Source organism: Capsella rubella, unplaced genomic scaffold (assembly GCF_000375325.1).
Source record: "Capsella rubella cultivar Monte Gargano unplaced genomic scaffold, Caprub1_0 scaffold_6, whole genome shotgun sequence".
In the NCBI taxonomy this organism is placed as follows: Eukaryota; Viridiplantae; Streptophyta; class Magnoliopsida; order Brassicales; family Brassicaceae; genus Capsella; species Capsella rubella.
In genome coordinates, this window is record NW_006238918.1 from 9,637,810 (window position 1) to 9,659,043 (window position 21,234).

Sequence of the window (21,234 nt, forward strand, 5' to 3'; positions counted from 1 at the left end):
TTATTACCGTCTATTTATATATATAAGACATGAAATAAAGTCCAAAACTTAATTAGGACATTAAAACATGAACACCAATGGGAAAAAAAAATCCGTGAAAACCTTAAAATAATAGAAGTGATCTTTGATACGACCTCAAGTAGATCATCTTTTTAAAATGAAATGGACGATATCAAGCTCAATCTTTGAACAACAATGGCGGAATTGAGACAAAGATCTTTGGCTTCACAACAAAGAGAAAGCACCAGAATCAAAGAGCAAGTGACCAGAAATCGATGATGTCAAGCTCAAAATCAAACAAAAATCGAGTGCCTTGATTTCAGGATCGATGTCGGAATCACGAAGAACTCACTAATTTTATGTCTATGGGAGAAGAAAGGAGAAATCAGATTTAATGTTTTGATGGAAGTAGGAAACGATTTTATGTAGTTGATAGGAGTTTAGAAAAAGAAACATGATGGGTACCCATAGTCTTATTAAGATAAACCTGAACGAGACTCTAATACTTTGGGTACCAGCCCATTTAAAACCCACGTTTTTTAACGAAAAAACGGGTCTGAAAACCTATAAAAATATAGGTTTTGGGTACCCATCAATTTTTATCCATTTTTAACTTGGCTAAAAAGATTAATAGGCTTGATTATTTAGTTTATCCTCTAAGCCCAACATTCTTTTTTTTCCATTTGTATTTAGTGTCTCTCTCATTCTTGTAAACATCATCTAAAAAGTTTAACAACAAAAACAATTTTTAAAACTTCTCTCTTCATCCTTTTTTACTTCTATTAACGGCCCTATACTACCCTCTCTTCTAATTGAGTTATATTTGTTTTCATTCGATTTTTTTACTAAACGACAAAATAATTATTCTACTAAATCTTCCAAATTCGCTGCCTCCATGATTTTTTTTTGACGATTTTCATCAATTCTTATGATTTTGTTTTTAATACTATTGCAAAGTATAAAAATCGGATGTTCCATCATAAAAGTCAAAAACCCCTAACAACATATAAATGTTGAGTTATCAACCAAAACTTGATGTTCCTAATGGGCATATGACCTTTATGATACCTCATATAAAGTAACGATTGTGGATTGTTGGGTTTTGAATCTACAGTGGAAGAAATTGTAAAGTTTATGCACATTTGATAAACAATTACGAGACAATTACATTTATGTTTGTATATCGATACTTTTATCATTAGCTTCAAGATTGTTAAACATTTCAATGACACGTTTGAGCCAAATCACACGTTTGAGCCAAATCACAACTTTTGGTAATTTTTATGAATAATGGTTTCTAGAAAAATATTATTTAAATGTGGAAGCTTCCTTTGTCACACTATTCAAATTGTTGAACAAGTAATCATCTTTGGATCCTTTTATAAGTTGCTATGACTTAGTCGTGGTCTATCTAAATAATGAAGTAACTATGCTCTTTATATTTTAATGTATTATGATTCCATTTCCAACTTCTAAGTTACATGTATAATTTTTTTTCTCAAACTCATATAATTAAGAGTACCTCGTACTCCAAGGTTCAAATGAATTTAATATTTTTTTTTTGACGTTCAAATGATTAATATATAAAGATAATATTATCTAAATTTTATAATTGCTATCCATATCTTCTTTTCTATACAAGCTTCATACATTATTACAATTTTTTTATTTTATTTTTTCCGACAAAAATTCTTTTAGAAAAAATTGAAACAAACCGTTATATTCCCAATTATAAAAGAAAATAATCATTGTAAAAATAATGGTGTAGTCTATTCTTGGTCTTGGTCGACGACTAAGACTTTTTATTTTCTTTCTTTTTTTTAAAGAAGAAGAAAAATAGAAGACCAATCTCCACTTCGTTTCTTTGTTTGACTTTTCGAAATTTAATATTTTGTATTGAAGAAAAGTATTAAAATTAAAATAAAACAATCTCCTACTTTCGTGGGATTGAAAAATTTAAATATCTTACAACAAAAAGACAAACAAAAATCAAAGAATTGCGTAAACTCTAAAATCTAAAATGCGTGTTTATGAACAATAAAACACACAAGTAAAACCAACTAAACCGGTAATCTAACAGAACCGCTAGCCGAATCAACCGTACCGGTATACTGAACCGACGATGTCCCTTCACCATCTTTATTGACTCCAACTCTCGGCGAAGGAACCGGCGTCGTATTCCTCCACAAAAACGACGGGTTTCTTAGAAAAGCCCACCGGTCAGCTCGTACCGAATCACCGGTCGGACTTGTCACATCATTTGTTTTAATGCTACCGGTACCACCTAATCTAATCGAACCATCATCCCGGTTCCGCCACAGAAACGACGGCGTTTTGCTAAACAACCACCGGTCCGATTTCGCTCTCGACTTATCAACCGGTTTACTCGTCGTGCTTCCTCCTCTCGGTAAAACAAATAAACTATTCGACCGGTTTAATTTCCAATTCGCCATGATCTTCTTCCTCAAATCTTCCGGTATTCTAAGCGTAAACCGGTCGGTACTACTCTCCACGGAATGCCCCGTCGTATGCGACCTCGGGAATTTAACACGTGGATGTTCAACCACCGGTTCAGATATCGCCGCCTCAAGATCAACTTCAAGAACCGGTTCGACCGGTTCAGCTGTTGTCTGTATCGTCTCCTCTTCAGCGAGATTAGTCCGACAAACAGGACAAGTCACGTGACCTTGTAACCACGCGCCGATACACTGAGGATGAAACACGTGATCACATTTAGGCAACAAACGCAGCGTTTCGTCGTCTTCAAACTCGTTTAAACAAATCGCACACTCCAACGCGCCTTTACCGATCTTCTGAGTCTTCACCTCCGAGTAAACAAACGTAGGAAACGTCTCGATCATCTCCGCGTCTAACCCACGCGCCACCGTCGCGTTTGTAACTCTCCTCCTCGCTCCTCCCGTCGTTGTAGTAACGCTACCGCTGTCTACTGCACCGGTACAGTGACGTATGTAAACAGTGAAGAAACCCATGAAGAAGAGAGCTGCGATAACGATGACCACGACTACAGCCATGGCTGGACTTAAACTGCCGCTGTAAGCATACGGGTCAGTACTTCTCGGGTCGGGTTGATCCGACTGAGCTGTTGCTAGAGATAGTAGTAGAGACAAGAGAAGAACTTGTAAGGTATCCATTTTTTTCTTTTGGAATCTCAAAAAGTTGTTTTATTTTTTTGGGTTTAATGAGAGAAGAGAGAAGTTTATATATTATAGAGAGAAGTTTTATTATATTTGAGAAGTAGGAAGAAGTCGTGGAGAAGAAGCGAGGAAGAAAGGTTAGGGGAGATGTCATAAGCAAATGTGTCACTTACTGAATGCCACGTGGATTTATTAGAATTTTCTAATGGTGAATGTCAAAATAGGTGATTATGAGAATTGAGAAGAGGTTGACATGGTCCAAGACTCTTCTTTGATCTATTATGGTAATTATGTATGAAAGGTATCTTTTAATTCTAGTTTTGTTATATAAAGTTTGAATTTTGGAAGTTGCTAACTCTAATGATTATGACAAGTGTTGAATTTACCGATAAGATTTTGATATGTGTAAAAATCTGCAACTACGATAGATTTTAGATATTTTATTATAATAAATATGAGAAATTTAAGTACTTATATAAAATGGTGCATACATATTTTTTTATTCTTAAATTAAATTATGTTAAATTATGGAATCAATAATTAAATTAAACAATATTAGCTAATAAAGAGAAGGTATATTAGTTTTCATATACTATGAAAATAAATTATATAAAAAAGGATTAAAATTATAAATAATTGTAACTATGTTAGAAAAAGAATATAGATAAAAAAAGTTGTGCTATAAACAAGTAAAACATACGCAGAGATTAACGATAAAAATATGTAAATGTAAACAAAAAAATATATAATATATAGAACAAGATCATAAATTTAAATAAATTGTGTGTATTGTGGAAAAAAGATAAATTGTGTATAACCATTCAATATACAAATTATAGAAATTGGTTATGTCTCCTTCAATCCGTAGTGCTACCGCTTGCGCACCTTCCACAGTCCACACCGTGTTCTGGTTCTGGCGCATAATTCTTTCTACAACCAAACAAAGTGTATAGTTGAAAACTCATAACATATATATGTAATCACTTATCAGTGGATAGTATATGATGTATTAACCTTGAAGTGTTGGTTTTGGAAATCACAAAATGACTTGCAAAGAAAAACAAAAGAGTACTATTATTGATAATACCTCTTATATTTGAAGTTGTGGTGTCATGAATCATGAAGATGATCAATGGGTTTAAGACTTAAGATAATTCTTCAATCTAAAAAGACTTGGATATTTAGTTTTGTACAGTTGAAGTTTGACAGCAGAAAGGTTTTTAAAAGTCACTCACTAAACTGTCCATAAGATTTTCAAATAGGATAATAGTATAGAGTATATCTTATATTTTGATATTTAATCCTTATAGAGTATGTAAATTAAATCACTGGAAAAATGAAAGTTAGATGATGCTGAGTATTGACATGTCTTTCTTCGGATTTTGGATTTTTTTCTTAATACTTATTCGATCTATTTTTAATAAACAAAATATGCAATGATTGAATAAATCATAAGCAAATTATAAAGAAAACATAAGCAAATGATACCTAAAAATGTAAAAAAGCTAAAAAGCTAATTATAATTTTTGTTGTGAAACCTTGATTAGATCATTCATAGTGTATATAATTTACCAAAATATTATATAATTACATTTGTAACTCTATATCAAATCTTGTGAGACTTGTATATTATTATCTAAATTTTTGTTTCTCATAGTTAGAATTTTATATAGTAAGATTTTTCATTTACATAAAAAACAATTTATGGCGATTGATTTAACATGTTCTCGATCATGTCAACTATTAACTTTGAGAAACCAAACTTTATATGATATATAAGATGGCCATTTTCATTTGTATATGGACTATTTCACCTGCAAATTTAATTCAGTTTTATTAGAGATGTTTTTCTTTTAAATTTTTGTATAAATTATATTAAGTACAAAACTTTGTTACCTTTTTCTACTTTATACTAAAGTTGATTTGCTTTTAGTTTTAATCAATTTATGTGAATTGTCTCACAAGGGAAGACCATGATTTTTTATTTTTTGGTTTTAGTCATAAATTTTATGCAATTAAAAACCAATCCTAATCTAAATAAATGATTAAGCTATTGAAAAGTGAAAGGAAAAAGAACACACATTATGAGACATAATATGTAAATGTTTTTGAGCTAGTTAAAAAATTTACAATACAAAATAAATTCAAGAAAATATAGAGGAAATACCATGAATTAGAAACAAAAATACATGAATAATCAGAACATTCTATTTACTAATCTTAGCCATCATTGATATAGTCATAGAAGACTTTGACATTCAAATCCATCTAGAAAGTCTCAGCCATCATAGGTCTATCGTGATCACTAACTCAAATTAGCTTTTTTATATTATATTTCTATGACTTTTTTCTTATATAAATAAATCTAAGAAAATAAAAGTTTGGTAACAATTTTTTTCAAATTTTCATATCAACCAATACCAAAATCTTGTGGAATTACACTATTATATAATCATTATACTCTCAAAAGCAAACCAAATTCATATCATCTACAATTTGAATTAGCAAAAGTAATGTCACTTAACATTATGAACTAATGTTATCAAATCTTGATCCAAACTTGTTTAATGCTTAAAAACAAATGATTTTACATTATTATGGTTTTGTTTAAGGGTTGTTTATTGTGGGGGAAAGAAATGTCAAACGACAAAGGCTGAATTGACTTGGACTCGTGACCAAACTGTTATTACAATGAGACTAGCACACACCACACAAGTATGAGCTAAAAAACAGCACGCACTTTCTATTCGTAAATTTGAAACACCACGGCTTTCTTTTGAACCCTCCAAAGAAAAGACTTTTTGAGGTCCTTTATCTGAAATGTATTGTAGGTTCGTCTTGTTAAACGTTCTTGTTAGAGTTTAAAAACCAAAGTTTTGGCCAAGCTAGTGATTCAAATCCTAAGAATTTAGATGAACACATTTTTAACCAACGTAGTTTATACCTTTTGTGTTATACAATCAAACGCATGGGTTCAAGGTTCTTGGTAAGTCGGTATTGGGACGCCTGAATCATCAGTTAGTTTCTTGTAAGCATTTTGCAATCTTCTTGTTACCGGTCCTACTTTTCCTTCACCGATCACACGCCCGTCGATTTTCACAACCTAAAAACCAATAAACTCGATAAATAAGCGATACAAAACCAACAAGAAAGTGTTTCATATTACTTAAAAACATGAGAGAAACATGAGAGTTTCTGTTATTTTGTATATGTTTTGGAATCAAAACATTCACTGAATGTTAAGGAGGAATTATGGTATGTACCGGGCTGAGTTCTCCCATAGTCCCTGTAGTCCATACCTGGCAAAGTATGATATCAATGAACATAATTAGTTGCTGGTCACTTAAAAGTTCTAAGATTGAGGAAACGAAGAGGAAACCTCATCAGCTGTATGGAATTCCGACAAGCTGATTCTTCGTTCTTCTAAGATGAAATTCTCTTTCACCACCAGTTCCATGACCTGGACATGGAAGAGATTGGTCATGTTATAGTCACTGAGAGATGTTAGGAGAAATGAATGCGGATTTTCTTCTCTCTTACAGTAGCTCGGGTAATGCCCGGGAGACAGTAATCTGCATGAGGCGTGAGTACTCGGTCTTTCTTCACCATGAACTACATTAACAGAGTTCGTCTACAATTTTAGTTTTTAAACACTACATATATAGAGATTTAACGCTTATTTGGAGAGTAATAAAACTGTTAAATCCAAGGATCTTACAATGTTGGTTGCATTGGTTTCAGACACAAAGCCATCCTTGTCAAGCATGATTGCATCATCTACATTTGCGTTGTTGCTTTCAATCTGTATCATTATACAGAAAAAACACCTCAAAATGAAGTCCCTAAAGAACACATGATCATTCGCGCAGGGTAAAGATGGAACCTTTGCAAGTATGTTATTGAGGAGGTTATTGTGATGAATCTTGGAATCTAAATTCTGAAAAGGAAAAGAAAAAAGAGATTAAACAACAATGGACAATGTTACTCAGCTAAACAGATGAAAGAGCAATGGAAGCAATTTTATACATTGGGGGAATTGCGCCTTGTAGATGCAGTAACAAGCACAATCCCGCCATCATTGTCATATACCGGAGGCTTCCATTCGGCAAGCACTACATTATTTTGAAAACAAATACTACTCAGAAACCATATTCTATAGACTTTAGTTGTATGCTTGCAAGAGAAAAATCTGAAACTTTACCGATCAAAGTACATCCATAGCGGTTAAATGCAGGGCTCATTCCAGAAGTGACCTTAGAAAGAAGAAACAAATTCATAGCTCATTCGGGTTTAACATGGTTGAAATGAGAACTAGAAGAACTTGTTGCATAAATGTTACTTCAAACTTCGTAAAAGCGTAGTTACATACCTTTTTGCCTCGAGTTAGAGACAGTCTTATATGTGTATTGTCAAACATCCCATTGGTTATGAGAGTTGTGAAGATGGCTTCTTTTATCTGTGTTTTTTTCCATTGCAATAGCTTCATTCAAAACCCAACATTCAAAACTATGATAATGATTTTGATCTTCATCAAATGCTTACCTCCTCGCGGGTTGGGACATTGTTGAAAGCCAGAGCCTTTGCTGAATCATGCATCCTATATGCAACACTTCAGTATATTAATAAGAATGCCTTCAAAGAAGTGTTAGTATTTTTCTCTTGGTTGCTTCTTACCGGTCTAGATGTTCTTCAAGCTTGAACACTTTCCCTTTGTATATTCGAAGACCTTCCCATACAGAGTCACCACCTTGCACGACCGAGTCAAAAACAGAAACCTTAAACAAAAATAAGGAAATAGAACATCAGAGCAGAAACATACACAAGCAAACAATAATAAACAAAGATTCATGTCTGGTTCTAGCACCTTAGCCATCTCACGTGGCACAATCTCATCACCAACCCAAGCTAGAAGTTTTGCATTTTCAGGAACCGGGAGACTAGGAGGAGTTAAGGTGCTGGTCAAGAGCGATGACTTATGCTTCACGTGGCGCTTGAGAATGTTGTATAGTGGTAAACATTGCTCCAGCAAATCGTAATGCTTCATAGGGAAAGTCTGAAAGCAAAGCAAAACACATTATAGTTTGAAAATGGTATCTGAGTTTCAGAATTTTGAATTGGCAGTAACACCGGGCATTTACATGAGGGTACTTCTTTGGAGCCGAGAAACCTGTTGATTTGTGAAGAGTCTTGTACCACCATGGAGCCCATAGTCCATCTTCAGGTATAGGACCAGCCTTCCATCTTTAATAAACACACAAAAAATGTAATATGGTCATTCTTTTTCCATTAGTCATTATATCGAAGAGATCCATAGAGCATAGAGGGTCTACTTTAGCATAGAGGCTTGAAACGGGATCTCTAAGTAATCGCAAAGACTGCGTAGTGTAGTCTGAAAATAGAAGAATTATACAGACCATAAGCAACTTCTTAGAAAAGAGAATTGAGATCATTGCCAAATATTTACAGTACTGAAATGAAACCTCAGGATCTCGCTGGAGCTCATCTGCATCGACGATTGCTGGTGGTGTTCCCATCAGACAGAGATCGCTGTATATCGAAACTAACTCTCCTAACCCCAATTCAAGAAATGACAGAGGTTGTATCTTCTCATAAGAAGGCTACAAGAAGAGACAAACAAACAATAAACATGTCAAACCTGAAAGGATCAGACCCATAAACAATCAAAAAGGAAACCAATTCCAAAGAATCTCCAAGAAAACATAACACATGAAGTGATTTGAGAAGCTTACCAATATATTAAGGGGATTGCGTATTAAGATAAAGTGCTTTCCTTTACTCATTAGTTCACTTGGCAAACCAAGAAGTCGCTGTTTTGCTAAATGCTGCACAGAGAAGGGACAGAAACAAACACAAGAATCACAAAAATTTTATCCTTACAAAAACGATTTGAAGTCTCTGAATCAGAAAGAAAAGTGAGTATAATAACCTTACAAAACCTATACTTCTTCTTTCCTGGACCATAAATGATATCCTTCACCACCTTTTCTCCATCACACTCCTATTACACAAATGTGAAGATTATACTATTTTAGACTAAGCATTATTGCCTTTAATATACCTCAGAATCCTGAAATCGATTACAGTGAAATGAATTGACATACCATATTAGAGAGAAGCTCATCTCTGTAAGGCCTATCAACGCCCGTAGACTTAACAAATGCACCGTATAAAGGCTCGTCGAGCACTTCAATGTCATCTCTCTAAAGCAATTTTAAACAAAAGTCACATAACTCACACCAAACATACTTTCACAGTGATTCAAATGTTATAAAACCTCATGTTTTGAAGCCAAGAGGGAGACTTTAAAAAACAAAAAATTTGATTTTTTTATTTATTTCCCTCACTTCTATCAATCCACAGAGCTGAGACTCTACAGTTCATAAGATGGGACTCGAACAAAATTTAGATTATCAATGACACACTATTCAAAATCAGATTTTTATACTAAAGTTGTGTTCCTCGAGCAAATCTCTGAATAAAGTTAGAAAAAGAGCACCTGGGCAAAGGAGTACATGAGACTAGTGCTGAGTGATCTTGGAGCAGACCATGCGTGAATCACCTCCATTAAAGACGATCGCTTTGAAATCAAACAGACACTTTGTGATCACTCCACTCAACTTCAACTACAACTCAACTATTGTCTTGGTCAGTGTTCCTCTTTATATTACAAGAACCAGACGAGAGAATCTTTGGACTCTGTAAATTGTGAAATGGATAAAGCTTTCATTTTTCACTTTCCAAAAGAGTAACCCAATTGACCCAACCAATCAAAGATGTATTTTTTGTTTGTTCTCACTAGTTTATATTCACAAGCATCTTATCTTATGTCATGCCACATCGAAGTTGGTGAGTGATAATGTAGTTATTTGCACTTACACAGATCCTCCAATTTCTGTAAAACCATAAATCAAATAATTGGTATCTACAGTGAGATCCAGTACTGTCAGAGAACATGACTAATATATTAGAATAAGTGTGTTTATTACAGTGATAACCGCGATTTCATCCAACCAAACCTTCGAGCTGACCAACCCACTACCATCTTGGAAAGTGTTTCAAACGGACCAAGAATCTTTAATTCAATTGTAAAGAAACTAAAGTGGTTCCTGAAAGAAAGAATTACATTATCTAGGAGATATAGAGAAGAGGCGAACGCTTGAGCGGTCATATGAATGCATATACGGTAAAAGCTCGAAGCGAGGCCTAAGTTCTGCGGTCACGTCTGTGATGGAAAGGTCCATTTGGTCCACAAGTGTCAGGAACACATTGAAAGTGTCTTCATTGCGGATCACAGATGCGATATAGGCCACTGAGGGTCTACGTCCTTGTTGTGCGTCTCTGTCTTCAGTCTTGAGAGAGCCATTGTCTCTTTTGGTTGGTTTCTTTAAAAGAGCTACTAGAACCCGCAGTAGATGAGGGAGACATGACGGATTATAAATTACATCTGCACCTAGACTGATAAGAACACAAAGGTTTAGGGAGACTGACATAGGCTGTCTTATACAAAATGAATTTACGGTTTACTCACACGATATCTGGACAAAATTTGCTAAGTTCACTTTCTGATGCAGTTTCCCACGGAAGATGAATGCATTTAACTCGCTGTTAAAGGAAAAAAGAATCAGTCTTGAATCGGCTAAGTATATACTCTGAATCAGAACTCAGAAGGCACAAAGAAACTAGCTCCAACTCACTGTACTCTGAGCTTCTCCTGGTTGGTTAAGCAACTCGTCATCATAATTTAAGTGATTCCTCTCCAAATTGAGCCTCATGTTAGACAGAGTCAAAAGATCTCCGTCTGTTAGTATAACCTGCGTTAAAAAATAATGTGTCACTCAACATAGCTTTGTACATATGATGAGAAATTTGGGTAATTAATAAAAAACTAAGGATACCTTTTTGGCCTTTACATGTGCAAGGCAAATTCCGACCATGCCAACTCCAGAGCCAACCTAACAACGGCTCCATCGAATCACAAAATGAGTAAACAGATCAGAACGTAAACCGAATCAGTCAAATAATACTCCATAATGTCAAACTAACCTCAAAACATGATTTATTGGCGAATAACTCTGGAAATGACAGAACAAACTCTGACATAAACAGACTTGATGGCCAGATAGAACACCTGCTCAAATCCAGGACCCAAGGTGAGCAATATGAAAAAAGACTTATGCATTGAAATGAATCTGCGGCAGTCATATGATTGTATAGAAACTCTTACCCGGTATCTCCTTCAAGCATGTTCAATGAACATTGCAGTGGAATAACTAATTTCCTTGACATTGGACAACTTGGGTGTTTGTATGAACCTAATCCACAGATCAGTCAGCTAAACTCATCTCAATCAGGAAAATCCAAATCACAATGAACAAAAACACACAGCAAAGACAAAATTTTTACCTTCCGGGAAAAGAAAAGAGATGAATTTAGTGATCCTTATGGTTTCTTTCACCAATGTATCTTCCTAAAACACCCAACCAAACAATGTTCCCATCAATTACGAAAAAAGCAAGGAAACTTCAACAACAACAAAAACAAAAACTAGACCTTAGAAGTTGACATGTAAAGAGCATACTCCTCATACACTTCATCCAATACTTCACCATTCTCCAACTCAACTTCATTTATGAGTTTCTTCAGTAGCTTCTTCGCATATGTAGAGTTACCACTGGCAGACTACACCGATGCAAGAGTTTCACACTAAGTTACAGTACACATTACTACAACTCAAGATTCAATTTTTTCCAGAGAAAACATGATTTGACAAACACTAAAAGTCCCAAATCAATGACTTGACTACAAATTCCTAAAAATTATTATAAAGGTTCGAAATTTCACTGAGTTCTCTGGTTTTAGTACTTTTCCTAGCAGAGCAGAAGAGTTTTACTTACAGCTTTAACGCAAATTTCCCAGAAAAATCTCTGTGCACTATCAGTAATTGATCCTCCGTTACACTCTCTACACAATGTACAAACAGAATCAAAATCAAACGGCGGAGCAAATGGAAACAAAGAAGCTCACGGCGGCGCCGGCGAGTTTGAAAATGGTTTACCTAGCGAGAGAGATAACGGAGTCCACCGGTTCCATGGCGAGGAAAGCAGAGAGTACATGAAGGTACTGTGACTCCGCCTCCGCCTCCGCCGCCATGACTTCGCCGTGTCAAGCTCCGAGGATCTCTCTAGCCATATCAAAAACCTGTAGCTCCGAGGTTCCAACTTTGGGCCTGAAATGATTCAGCCCATATATTATAAAATGACTAAACAACCCTTAAAAAGACACCGAAACTTCTAAAATACCCCTCATCTTCTCTCCAAGCTTTTTGTCTTCTAAACTTCAGAGAATCTCCACACTTCTTATCCAGCCATGAAGTCTTCTTCTTCTGTCATCTTCTTCTTCCTCTTCTCATGGCCATTCTACTTCACTCTCTCTCTCTTCATCCACCAAACCCTAAACCTCAAAACCAAAACAGACCCAGAATTCTCTCTCCTTGTGCAACCTTCCGGAGAGATGTGGTGCTTAGAACAGCATCTCTCTGTTTCGTCTCCTTCATTTATCAAAACCAAGTTCCAGAGTCATTAGCCGATCCTGAGAAGTCATCTAAACCGTTAAGACTCGGCATTGCCAACACTAAGTCTTGGTTCCAGTTCTTTGGTGATGGGTTTGCCATTAGGGTTCCTCCTGATTTTGAAGACGTCAATGAGCCTGAGGTGTGTATCTTTATAACCAGTCTCTTATGAATTAGTGTAATTTCGTTTAGTCTCTTACTCAATCTGAAGACTGAAGAGTAAAAAGACTGTAAAAGCCTGTTCCTTTGGTTAAAGTTTAAAACTTTTTAGTGATCAATGTATTTCGTTGCCAAGTTTGGGTCTTAATCAATGGTTGTTCTAGTCAGTTTGGTTTAGGGGTTTAAGAGCTGTGTGTTGGAGTCTTAGCTACTAATTGAAGAATGTGTATCAAAGGAATTGAAAAACTGGTTCTTTTTGTGTGGATGAAATGATCATTTTGCTTGACAAGCGTGTGTTTACTTCATGCTTTAGGATTACTCTGCGGGATTGTCACTCTATGGGGACAAGGCAAAGCCGAAAACTTTCGCCGCCCGGTTCCAAACACCTGATGGGTATTGTTTGTATCCCTCTTCCCTTGTAGTCTAGTTGAATTTCCATTAGGAAAAGTTTTGTGACATATCATGTGGTGATGGATGCAGATCAGAAGTTTTAAGCGTAGTCATTCGTCCTTCAAATCAACTTAAGATCACTTTCTTAGAGGTTTGTACAACCAAAAGAAAAAAAGACATTTCCTTTACAAGTTTAACGTTTTACGCAATCATCAGTTGGGAAGGTTTACTTGTTTGTAAGCTCATCAAATGCTCTCTGTTTCCCATAGGCTACAGATATATCCGATTTGGGATCGTTGAAGGCAGCTGCAAGACTCTTTGTTCCAGGTTCTTAAATCATTTTACATACTAGAAAATTGCCTTTGAAATCCTCTTATTCATCTGGTCATTGTTAATTCTTAAACATGAGCAGGTGCGGCAACTATTTATGCTGCTCGTACAATCAAGGTAAAGGAGGAAGAAGGTTTAAGGCAAGTCTTCTTCGAACTATACTCTCGTCAGTTTGGGAATTTTATGTTCTTGATTGGATTTGTATTTTTCATCTGCAGAAATTACTACTTCTACGAGTTTGGTAGAGATGAAGAACGCATAGCTTTAGTAGCCGCAGTGAACAGAGGAAAGGTCTCTGCTGCAAACACATATATTGATTACCCCCTTTGACATATTCATATTTCCAGATTCATGACTCATCTGTGTTTCTTTGTTAATCTTGAAAAGGTTTATATCGTTGGAGCAGCCGCACCAGAATCCAAATGGAAAGACGATGAGTTGAAGCTTCGATCTGCTGCCATTTCTTTCACTATCCTATAATCAACATTCATATCTTCTTCTAACGGAAAACGCGAGAACGCTCTTCAGTCCATCCAGAAATTCGGAACTAAGAACAAACGAGCCAAATGTGATAACCGGGACATCGTTATGAGACGCATTTCTGCATTCACTTTCGTTATCTGTTTTAGTTTGTCCTTTTGACTGAGTTATATATTCGTTATTGTTACTTGTATAATGGACAAAACAAATCAAGATTTTTTGAAACGTGAAATTTCTAAAGTGCGATTTTCTTGTTGACGTTTGCGTTTCCCGTAATTGCGTTTTTGTGATTTTTCAGCCGTTCTGATCTTGCAAACCCTGCACATGTTTTAGCCAAATTGTAAGAAACGTGCGTTTGCGTTTCCGAAGCTTAAAGACACGTTTCTCAGTCCTAGAGAAGAGACACACCGAGATACGGTACTCCGCGATGTAGTAAATCTAACTCACCTTAAACCCTGCCGATTGAAGTCGACGAAGTCGAACTCGAAAAGCCAGAGAGATCCTCTGATGGTATTTGAGATCAATCAATGAAAGTTAGGTTTTTTCTTTGAGATTTCATCTTGGTGAATAAAAAATGGCGCTTGTGAGAAGGTTTCACACAGTTCGTTCTTTGTTGCGAACAGCTGGATCAAGAGAATCTTCACTCCCGTAAGCAAATTTCCTAACTTTGATTCTTCTTCGTTGATTTGAGTTTTAGGAAAATGCATAAAATTTAAAAAGATTCAACCTTTAGCTTCTTCATCATTGGTTTTCCAGATTTGGGAATGGAAATGACTTCTCTTTGATTCAAATTGGAAATGATTTCAGATTTGGGTGTTGGAGAAGTCATCATTCTTCACTTTTCCACGGTGATTTTCTCAGTTTCTCTATTGAATTTGAATTTGAGTTGATGCTTTTGGGGTCATGTAGTTATGTAATTGACATTTCCAGCTCCTGAAGCTCATGGGAAAAGTATGTATTCACGTTTACATGAGAGCCATAGCGTCAACACACATTTGCTTCGATCTAAGATGGTAAAACATCACCAGATGCATTCATTGGGTGTTGAAATCACTGATCTTTGTTTTTGATGATTTGTGTTGTTTCTTAGATTGCAGAGTCTTTGCCGTTTATGAATGATAAAAGGTTTGCTTCAACGCAAGTTAAGGCTCCTCCTCAACTACAGAAAACGGTGTGTTAAGTTGCTCAACCGCAATCGTTTTTTTTGTTCTTTCATTTCTGTTGTGTCTACAGTCACTTTTATAAGTATATTGTTTTCTATGGTTTTGATTGTCTAAGTATTCAGTATTTTATGAGTGCAGGGTGCTGTTAGAGTGTCTATGGTAAGTCCTGGATTTGTATATGAACCCTATGCACTCCAGGAGAAAATCTCGATTTGGCGGAGGTAAATTGGAAGATCCTGATTCTAATGCGATCAAATTCCCTTTTCTTCATGTTTTCACTGTTAATCACCATAGCAAGTTTTGAGTATAATCGACAATATAGTTGTTCTACTAGAGTTAAGTTTCTTGTCAATTGTTGTTCAGATGTTTCACAAGAAGTGGTTGGCGAAGAACAAAGGAGGATTTTGTACGCGAGGTTGAAACATCTTCACGCATTATCTAGATTGTTATATATATATTTCGCAGTTGTATTAATACACGTTAAAACTCTAAATTTCAGCTAAGAAGTGCCTATGCTATCGCTAAGTTAAGAAAGACTGGGTATTCGAAGAATACGTTCTACATAGAAGCACTAGAGTTGTACAAACAGGTATTAGTTCTACATCTTTTGGTGTTTTTTTTTTTCTTTGTTTAGTCTCATAGCAGAATGTTTTTTAACTATCTTGACTTAGCTACCCGTTTTCTTCAGATTAATATTCTGATGGCAAATGGTGACAAGAAGGAGATAAGGAAAAACGTAACCGAAAGAATGTATTCTGTAAGGTTTCCACTGAATTGATTATCAGTGTTTTTTATATTAACATTGAAGATGATATGGTCTTCTATATTGTTAACTTTTTTTTTTAACTATTAGGCATTGAAGAACGAAATTAAACAAAGAGAAGCTATCTGGGACGGTGTTTACTGGGAAATGATTGAGCCGGTTGTCAAGATCCGTACTTTACAAGCTCGACTGGCAAGTTCTTTACATAGCTTGAATATATTTTGGATACTGAGGAATTATGATCTCAAACATGAACGATCCACTAGTGGATTTTTGAAACTTACCCTATTCTTTTTATCTTTTTGACAACTTCTCAGATCGGAATTGACCGGACAGACCTTAAGAAAGCATTCATACAACTGACACTCGAGTTTCTGACAAAGCAGGTCAGTGTTATCTTAAGTCATTAGTTTGTTTCTCATGCATTGGGGAATGTAATAACTTCTTGAGATCTATTCTATCTTCAGAAATTCGAAGCATACGATGCAAAAGGCAATGTACTAGCTGGAGACAGGAAGAAAGAGGTAAAGTGAAGTTTAATCATTGATTTTCAATGATTTTTTCTGTCTAGACTACAACAAACAATACTGTGGATCGAAATAAGAATTAGACTAGTTTCAACATGAACCTCCTTTTCAAAAAACAACGTAATATTTGACCTGGGTTGGTGAAATGTTTGATTCAAGTCAAAGTACTGGTGATTGATTGGAAATCCAATCATCTTTCTTACCTACAAGCTAATTACAAGTTTGTTGCTTCTGCAGGTGCTTGTACGTGACATATGGGTCTTTGAGAAGTCTCTTTTCCATACAGGAGCTTACTGGCGGCTCTGTGGCCGGATCAAATTATAAATTTTTGCAACATTGTGGACAAAGAGTGTCAACAGTCTCAGACAAAGAATAAAACCAACATGTCCTGATCTTTGCTGAGTCAGTATTCTCCTTAACGATTGGCTTTCAATTCAATTCAAGCCTGTATGTTATCTGATTAGGTCCCTAGAAAAACTTTGCTATTCTGCGGGGTAAATCTTCGATACAAGCAAAGATCAGCAACATATGTGTTGGGTTAGTCTCTTTGTATACTTCATTGGAACCATTTCTTTTTTTCTTTGTTATTCTTTTTATTGTAGTTCAATAACAGAGACTGGTTTTGTTGCTTCTGTCACTTTCTTCTACTTTAAATGTTATAAATGGATTATTTATGATTCAAGTAAACATACAGTCTCAATCTTAAAGAAGGTCTGGGACCTTTTAGAGGATAAGGGTTCTTTTGGTTTTGTTTGCAAGCTTCCCCATTCACTTAGAAATTTCTCAATCTGTTTTTAGTTTCTTGTACATTGAATCAAGATACATTTCTTATTATTATTCTAAGCGAATAATATACTGACAGACAAAAAAAAAGAACTAGATTTTGTTTGTTTTGTTTCAAAGCCTACCCCATTTACTTAGAATTTCTCAAAAGGCTAAACTCAAATTGTACACAAACAGGTCATACAGATAAGAAGACAACTTTCAACTAGTAACCAAGTCTCTCAACTACTCACCACTACTTAGAAAGGAACAAATGTTTTAAATGTGTCCAATAAAAAGTTGTACACATCCTTCTACAGATAAAGGAGACAACTTTCAAGTTTCAACTACTATTAACCAAGAGCCTCAACCACCTCGCTCACCAATTTAGAGAAAAAAACAAAAATTTTCCAATTGATATTTTTAGAGATGATGATGGGCAACAACGAAAAAACAGAGATTTTGTTCAATAAAGAGATGATGGGTAACAAAAAAAACATAGGCTTTGTGATTTTTATAGGGATAAAAGATTTACGCCACTGTAAAGGTTCAGTTGAAATAGTGACAGCAACTTTAAAAAAAAAAAGCGTAAGGTAACAAATGATCAGTGGTTGCTCTTTATCTCTCTCATACTTTGGTTCGACTAGTACGGCCTCTGTCTTCTATCTTTATTCTTCTTCTTCTTCCTCGCTGAAACTCAATCCAACAAGAAGGTTCCTTTTTCAGAACCCTAAAAATCATTTGAGAAAGCTTGAACCTTTGAGGTCTGGGAGATCCCTGGTGATGGAATCACACAAAACCCTTTTCGATGTTGACAAGTTTGATGATGAGTTTGTTCAGAAACTTGTTTATGATGCTCTCGTTTGGTCTTCTCTTCACGGTCTCGTCGTCGGTGACAAAGCTTACCAGGTTAAAGTTCTTGTCTTTTTGATCTTTGTGTTCGATTAAATTGGAGAAAGATTCAGACTTTATGGTCTTTATGAATCTGTGTTTTAGCTTTTTCGTCTTCCTGAATTGTGTTTAGTTTCATGGGTCTTAGCTTTTGATGCTATACTTTATCTGAATCAAGCTTATATCACTTGTTATGGATGTTAAAGTTCCTGTCTTTTGATCTTTGTGTTCGATTAAATTGGAGAAAAACTCAGACTTTATGATCTTTATGAACCGTGTTTTAGCTTTTCGTCTTCCTGAATTGTGTTTAGTTTCATGGTCTTAGCTTTTGATGCCATACTTGATCTGAATCAAGCTTATACCACTTGTTATGGATATGCTTTATAGAACCGAGAGGTGAAGATCTGGTTTCTTCGTTTTGATTGGTTTTGATGAGAGTTTTGAATTGCAGAAATCAGGAAATGTTCCAGGGGTTGGAATGATGCACGCCCCAATTGCATTGTTACCGACAGCATTCCCTGAAGTCTACTGGAATCAAGCTTGTGATGTTACTCCTATTTTCAATGAGTTGATTGATCGTGTTAGCTTGGATGGCAAATTCTTACAGGATAGTCTCTCTAGGTTGGCTTTTCTTTTTAAGTCTTTATCTCAGTATTAGATTCTATATGCGTTTGAGTTGTATATCATCTAAACAAGTATGCCTTTTTATTGATTTTTGTATGTTCTAGAACGAAAAAAGCTGACATCTTTACATCTAGACTTCTTGACATTCACTCCAAGATGCTTGAAAGAAACAAGAAAGAGGTCTTTTTTATGTTATCTCTGGTTTTATGTTAATCTTGATTTTTCTGTCCTGGATCTTATTTGTTTGGCTGTGTTTGTTTTTACAGGATATTCGTCTGGGTTTACACCGGTTTGATTATATGCTTGATGAAGAAACAAATTCACTTCTTCAGATTGAGATGAACACTATCGCGTGTTCGTTTCCAGGCCATAGTCGTCTTGTTAGTGAGCTACACCAGTATGCACAGCGACAAACCATCTTCTGCATAACCTGTTGTGTTTCTTTATTTGCATTGTACATCGCAATTTTAGCTGAAAAGCTTCACTGTTTTATCTGCAGGACATTGCTTCGATCTTATGGGGATCAGCTTGGGATAGACTCTGAACGTGTACCTAAGAATGCATCCACAAGACAGTTTGCTGATGCATTGGCCAAAGCTTGGTTTGAGTACAATAACCCAAGGTTAGCCTTATCCGAGTTCTTTGGATGGATAAAAATACTAGAAATCAAATTTATATGATGTAGTTCGAAGGAATTCTGTTTTAAGCTATAATATTTCTTGGTTTCAGAGCGGTAGTCATGGTGATTGTACAGCCAGAAGAACGCAACATGTACGATCAACATTGGCTGAGCAGTACACTGAGAGAAAAATATCCTGTTTCATCTTGTTTCTTTGGCTTCCTCTGGTTGATCTTGACTTTTTATCCTATATTTTGTACCACAAAGAAAGTTGTTGGTCTTCCTTAGCTTCAGAACACGCACAATATAGTAGCCATCAGGAAGACTCTAGCAGAAGTTGAAAAGGAAGGGAGTGTACAAAAGGATGGAACCCTTATTGTGTAAGCATTTGTTTGCATTGTGGTTTTTGAGAACTTGCAGATTCATCCTGAAAGCTGTGTTAAGAGTTTTTGTTGTTGCAGTGGCGGCCAAGCAGTCGCGATTGTTTATTTTAGATCTGGCTATACTCCCAATGATCATCCGTCTGAATCAGTAAGTAGCCGTTAACTTTTCAATATCTGTGGCTCTACTCTTAGAGAATATCTGTATCAATCTTTGGGTTTTTCGTTTCATTTTGAAGGAATGGAATGCTAGGATGCTAATAGAGGAGTCTTCAGCAGTCAAATGCCCGACTATAGCTTATCATTTAACTGGCTCCAAGAAAATCCAGCAAGAACTGGCAAAACCAGGTGTTCTCGAGAGGTAAATGGATCGCCAATTACCTACTTGAGAGGCTGAAACTGAAGAGTGGTTACCAAATATCTCAAAGGCGATAAACTTTTTTAACTTAAAACATGTGAAACAGGTTTCTGGACAACAAAGAGGACATTGCTAAGCTGAGAAAATGCTTTGCTGGGCTTTGGAGCTTGGATGATCAAGAAATCGTCAAGAAGGCAATCGAAAAACCTGGATTATTCGTTATGAAGCCTCAGAGAGAAGGCGGAGGTTAGAACCCAGTTGAGTCCCCCTAACTCTTTAATATCCCCAGTCATATTCTAAGCGAATCTTCTTGGATTCTTCCAGGAAACAACATTTATGGAGATGATGTGAGGGAAAATCTTCTGAGACTGCAGAGAGAAGGAGAGGACGGAACTGCTGCGTATATCCTGATGCAGAGGATATTCCCAAAGGTCTCAAACACTTACATGATGCGAGAAGGCGCTTACCATAAAAATCAAGCTATATCAGAACTCGGTGTCTATGGTGCTTACCTCAGGTACAGAGCAGAAAAAAGAAGAATTTGGTACATGCTTCTTTCATTCCCAACTTAATTTTGTGCCATAATCTTTGATCAACTGAAATGTGTAGGAACAAAGACAAAATCATAGTAAACGAGCAGAGTGGCTATCTAATGCGCACAAAGATCTCATCATCAGATGAAGGCGGCGTCGCAGCTGGTTTTGGAGTCTTGGACAGCATTTATTTGAACTGAGACAGATCACATTCACAATCATCCTGATCAATTCTTCTTACTGGTTTGTTCCTTTTTCTTCTTGGTTGTTTCAAGATTTGTGTATTAATTCATGAACATCAATAAGACCAGGCAAAGCTCTTTACAATTCTTTCCATAGTACCACAAAACATACATTAATTGCTTATTGTATATTAATGTATGGAATAAGATGCACACTTGTCTGAGATCATGAATGGAATAAGATACGATCAATCATGGAAGTATAGGATTGTTAAGTCATGATTCTTTTATTAACACTTGTTTTAAAAGTGGTGATTTAGACTATACGA

At 35.8% G+C, this 21,234-nt stretch overlaps 6 protein-coding genes across 7 annotated transcripts; 3 read left to right on the forward strand and 3 right to left on the reverse strand.

The window, feature by feature from the left end:
* Nucleotides 1-1,947: 1,947 nt before the first annotated feature.
* Nucleotides 1,948-3,187, reverse strand: LOC17883197 (E3 ubiquitin-protein ligase ATL31). The gene has a single exon (XM_006289980.2). The coding sequence runs from the start codon at nucleotides 3,150-3,152 to the stop codon at nucleotides 2,061-2,063; it is 1,092 nt and encodes a 363-aa protein (XP_006290042.1). The 5' UTR covers nucleotides 3,153-3,187; the 3' UTR covers nucleotides 1,948-2,060.
* Nucleotides 3,188-5,689: 2,502 nt separating this feature from the next.
* LOC17883098 (branched-chain-amino-acid aminotransferase-like protein 2) lies at nucleotides 5,690-10,064 on the reverse strand. The gene is made up of 21 exons (XM_023781450.1): nucleotides 9,973-10,064; nucleotides 9,673-9,872; nucleotides 9,278-9,376; nucleotides 9,103-9,174; nucleotides 8,906-8,998; nucleotides 8,636-8,773; nucleotides 8,486-8,544; nucleotides 8,294-8,396; nucleotides 8,020-8,208; nucleotides 7,830-7,930; nucleotides 7,698-7,752; nucleotides 7,525-7,611; nucleotides 7,357-7,408; nucleotides 7,182-7,267; nucleotides 7,039-7,092; nucleotides 6,874-6,957; nucleotides 6,696-6,767; nucleotides 6,535-6,615; nucleotides 6,419-6,454; nucleotides 6,100-6,258; nucleotides 5,690-5,970 (listed from the first exon to the last, which is right to left on the reverse strand). Exons 2-20 carry the CDS (start codon nucleotides 9,739-9,741, stop codon nucleotides 6,130-6,132), a joined length of 1,659 nt encoding a protein of 552 aa, XP_023637218.1. The 5' UTR covers nucleotides 9,742-9,872; nucleotides 9,973-10,064; the 3' UTR covers nucleotides 5,690-5,970; nucleotides 6,100-6,129.
* Nucleotides 10,065-10,119: 55 nt separating this feature from the next.
* On the reverse strand, nucleotides 10,120-12,371 carry LOC111830125 (protein-lysine N-methyltransferase EEF2KMT). Its single transcript, XM_023781451.1, has 10 exons — nucleotides 12,232-12,371; nucleotides 12,071-12,137; nucleotides 11,727-11,855; nucleotides 11,580-11,643; nucleotides 11,401-11,488; nucleotides 11,220-11,304; nucleotides 11,072-11,128; nucleotides 10,871-10,987; nucleotides 10,705-10,778; nucleotides 10,120-10,631 (listed from the first exon to the last, which is right to left on the reverse strand). Exons 1-10 carry the CDS (start codon nucleotides 12,324-12,326, stop codon nucleotides 10,301-10,303), a joined length of 1,107 nt encoding a protein of 368 aa, XP_023637219.1. The 5' UTR covers nucleotides 12,327-12,371; the 3' UTR covers nucleotides 10,120-10,300.
* A 200-nt stretch (nucleotides 12,372-12,571) lies between these two features.
* On the forward strand, nucleotides 12,572-14,361 carry LOC17881430. The gene is made up of 7 exons (XM_023781209.1): nucleotides 12,572-12,886; nucleotides 13,217-13,296; nucleotides 13,384-13,444; nucleotides 13,563-13,620; nucleotides 13,706-13,763; nucleotides 13,842-13,914; nucleotides 14,011-14,361. The coding sequence occupies exons 1-7, from the start codon at nucleotides 12,584-12,586 to the stop codon at nucleotides 14,101-14,103; spliced, it is 726 nt and encodes a 241-aa protein (XP_023636977.1). The 5' UTR covers nucleotides 12,572-12,583; the 3' UTR covers nucleotides 14,104-14,361.
* A 179-nt stretch (nucleotides 14,362-14,540) lies between these two features.
* On the forward strand, nucleotides 14,541-17,243 carry LOC17881528 (39S ribosomal protein L45, mitochondrial). Of its 2 annotated transcripts, none has more exons than XM_023781004.1 (12): nucleotides 14,541-14,751; nucleotides 14,860-14,951; nucleotides 15,034-15,116; nucleotides 15,194-15,274; nucleotides 15,405-15,487; nucleotides 15,630-15,681; nucleotides 15,766-15,855; nucleotides 15,955-16,023; nucleotides 16,120-16,221; nucleotides 16,347-16,415; nucleotides 16,497-16,553; nucleotides 16,794-17,243. In XM_023781004.1, exons 1-12 carry the CDS (start codon nucleotides 14,678-14,680, stop codon nucleotides 16,878-16,880), a joined length of 939 nt encoding a protein of 312 aa, XP_023636772.1. In that variant the 5' UTR covers nucleotides 14,541-14,677; the 3' UTR covers nucleotides 16,881-17,243. The 2 variants fall into 2 exon arrangements, with proteins under 2 accessions (XP_023636772.1, XP_023636773.1); XM_023781005.1 differs by having other exon boundaries at nucleotides 14,911-14,951.
* Nucleotides 17,244-17,881: 638 nt separating this feature from the next.
* Nucleotides 17,882-21,129, forward strand: LOC17884535 (glutathione synthetase, chloroplastic). The gene is made up of 12 exons (XM_006286428.2): nucleotides 17,882-18,227; nucleotides 18,661-18,830; nucleotides 18,938-19,013; nucleotides 19,100-19,230; nucleotides 19,333-19,455; nucleotides 19,563-19,643; nucleotides 19,752-19,832; nucleotides 19,914-19,983; nucleotides 20,072-20,193; nucleotides 20,297-20,436; nucleotides 20,515-20,707; nucleotides 20,800-21,129. Exons 1-12 carry the CDS (start codon nucleotides 17,919-17,921, stop codon nucleotides 20,921-20,923), a joined length of 1,620 nt encoding a protein of 539 aa, XP_006286490.1. The 5' UTR covers nucleotides 17,882-17,918; the 3' UTR covers nucleotides 20,924-21,129.
* Nucleotides 21,130-21,234: the final 105 nt, after the last annotated feature.